This window comes from Crocuta crocuta, unplaced genomic scaffold, assembly GCF_008692635.1.
Source record: "Crocuta crocuta isolate KB4526 unplaced genomic scaffold, BGI_CrCroc_1.0 scaffold179, whole genome shotgun sequence".
Classification (NCBI taxonomy): domain Eukaryota; kingdom Metazoa; phylum Chordata; class Mammalia; order Carnivora; family Hyaenidae; genus Crocuta; species Crocuta crocuta.
In genome coordinates this window covers 1,509,606-1,512,624 of record NW_027551568.1, presented here as the reverse complement: position 1 = coordinate 1,512,624, position 3,019 = coordinate 1,509,606, and the positions used below count along the sequence as shown (strand labels likewise).

General features: G+C 54.1%; 1 protein-coding gene across 1 annotated transcript in view; it reads right to left on the bottom strand.

The window, feature by feature from the left end:
- Positions 1–1,006: 1,006 nt before the first annotated feature.
- Positions 1,007–3,019, bottom strand: part of CFAP99 (cilia and flagella associated protein 99) — a 30,914-nt gene continuing 28,901 nt past the window's right edge. The window contains exon 15 of the mRNA XM_077750589.1: positions 1,007–1,233. Within this exon, the coding sequence (XP_077606715.1) occupies positions 1,007–1,233 (227 nt within the window). The remainder of the gene's footprint in view (positions 1,234–3,019) is intronic.

Sequence of the window (3,019 nt, the reverse complement as noted above, 5' to 3'; positions counted from 1 at the left end):
TCTGTATCTCCCTCTCTCTCTGACCCTCCCCTGCTCACGCTGTCTCTCTCTCTCTCTCCTAGAAATTAAAAAAAAAAAAATGTTAAAAAAATATTAAAAAAAATTAAAAAAATAAAAAAATAAAAAATCAAAATAAAGGGATGCCTGGGGGGCTCAGTCAGTTAAGCTTCTGACTTCGGCTCAGGTCATGATCTCACGGTTTGTGGGTTCGAGCCCCTCAGCGGGCTCTGGGCTGACAGCTCGGAGCCTAGAGGCTGTTTCAGATTCTGTGTCTCCCTCTCCCTCTGCCCCTCCCCCACTCACACTCTGTTTCTTTCAAACATTAACATTGAAAAGGAAAAAAAAAATCAAAATAAAACTTGAAGTTAATAAAAGGTAAAAAATATGATATTGAAAAACAAAGTCACGACAAATGCCACTTTTCATGCTCAAATGCTGCCTTCAAGTTCTCTCCAAACCTCACTTGGCACTGAACTTGTGTGGACATCCCTGGCTCTCTCACAGATGAGGCCTCTGGCCCTGAATATTTCCAGTTTAGAGAAGAGGCTGGGACCTTGTTGCTTCCAAGTGCCACACCGCTACATGTAGGTTCCCGGGCATCACACCAGAACCCGAATCCCTGTGGAAGAGCTCTGAGAATCCACTTGTTAACTATCTCCAAAGAACCCCTGCCCAAGTGAGTTTGAGGTACTGTCAGTGAGGGTCAGCTGGCTGTACGTATGCAGAAAAGAACCCTGAAGCAGTGTGTCAATTCCCCGGGGGCTCCGGAGTGTGTTCTCCGGAGTGTGTTCTCAGCGTCGCCTGGCCCTGTTCCCTCCCACTGGCTCTCTCTCTCTCTCTCTCTCTCTCTCTCTCTCTCAAAGGGCTCATGCAGGTGCGGGGAGGCCTCGGTAAATGAAGGCCATCAGCTCCGGAGGGCCTGTCAGTCAGCTGTTGCTTCTGAACCAACCTCGAAGCTCAGTGCTTTGAACAGATAGGCATTTATTGTCGCAGATGAAGCTCCGCGTTAGTGGGGGCAGGGCGAGGGCGAGCGCTCCGCTTCTGGCTGGGCTCCCGTGTCGGGCTCTGCTGGGTTGCGGGTTTGTAGGATGGGCGGGGATGGCTTCCACTGGCTGGCCTCACAGTGTCTCATCCCAGCAGGCCATCCAGACAGGCTCACGCTGGGGCTGGGCAGGCTTGCAAGGGAACCTGAGGGAGCTCGGAGAGCCGGCACGCGGCCATTTCTGCTGCACCCTATTGGCCAAAGCGAGTCGGCCCAGACTCCGGTGCTGAGGGAAATAGAATGCCTCTTGATGGGAGGCACAAGGCAAGGAACCTGGGGACTGGAGACCTTTGGCCAGCAATCCATGACTCAAGGCCTGCCCTCAGGCCACAACCTCAGGCCCAAGGCCTGCTCCCACCCGGGTTTCTATGGAGCAGAAGTCACAGTACTCTCAAAGCAGCTGAGTGGCTGCCCGGTCCAAGAGGGCAAGCAGGGACCTTGGTGTGGAGTGCCAGCCCCCAGCGCTGCGGAAGCACCACAGATCTGCCCGGCTAGCGCCTCTTCCCTCTGCTCCAGAAGCCTGTCTGTCAGGTGAGGGGTTATTCTCCCCTCCGGCCACAGCACTTGCTTTGTGCCACGGGATCTGGCTCGGCAGAGCCTATTCAGTTCAGGCCAGTGCGACTGGAGCAGATGTTCACACAAGGCTTCAAGGACAGAGAACCCTCCTGAGCTGGCCACCAGGGAGAGATGACCCGTCTTCCTCTGGATGTCATGAGGCTGGCGCTGCTCCCTCCTGAAGACAACTGCTGCATCAGGCACGTCCTGAAGCCCACCCTGCCTGCGGATTGCTAGTAACTCATCCTTTGAAACTCTCGGAGCTCCTGAGGGACTCTCTGGAGAGGTCGTCCTCAATGTGGAAGTGGGTTTGAATCATACATCACACAGGATAGAAGAAATGTGCTTATCTCTTTAAATGACATTTAATCTGCCCCTCAGCTTTTTTGACAGGGAGGTGGGAAATTTCTCTTTTTACCAACAGGGGAAAGAAACTCCTGGGGTTCTGACACTTCAGTATATTCGGGGAGAATTACGGTGTCTGTTCTCGTCGCTTCAAGCTGCCAATCCTCCTGGTCTGAATGTGCGCTGGGGTGCAGGAGGGTGTCGGGTTTGGGGGGGATCTCTCTCCTGGACATCTGTCTACCNCCATGGACTTGCCCATCCTCTGTCCTTCCTGGGAGCTGCAGCACATTGTGCTTTATTCATGATTCTGCATTTCACCAGCAGGCTGTCACTCAGCCAGCCTGTCCTCAAGGCCAAGCCCTCTCCAGCCTGGCACTGGATCCAGAGGAACCCAAGAGAATGAATGCATCCTGGTGCAGCCGGATGTCCAGTGGCTCTAACCACGTCCCCTTGATGATGCTGGAGAAGGCTCGGTGGTGCTAAGTCATGCGGGCTTAGCTGTGGGTCAAGACTTTTGGGACTGGTTACCTGACCTCTTTGAGCCCTGCTGGCCTCATCAGCAAAATGGGGGGTAGGAGACAGTTCCTGCGTCCCCATGGGCCCCCACCGTCCACTGCCGCAGTGAGGTTTGCTTGAGACAAATTATGAGACTGGCCATTTCCCAGTGGCCCAAGCATTCCAGCCACGTCTCCATCCAAATGCACCCGTGCAACCACACAAGTTAAGGCACTGGACTCCAGGCAGAGAGTGGGCATTCCAAGTTTTCACGTGCAGAGGTGGCTCTGGGGGCTCCGCAAAAGGGGAGGGGCATGGGCGATGCCTTCCGCCGGGCCCTAGGGAAGGGCTAGCATCTAAGGCAAGGGTGGCGAGATTTAGCACAGAAAATACAGGACACCCAGGTAAACTTGAATTGCCGATACAGAACGGATACTTTTTTTTTTTTTTTTTTTTTGCATGTTTGTCTTACGCATTAACGGGGCGTCTTGCATCTTATCTGGCAACCCTGATCCGGGGCAGGTGGACTGCGGGGCAAGTGAGGCCGCGGAGCAGGGAGAAGGGGTGGAGGGGGCGCGCGGC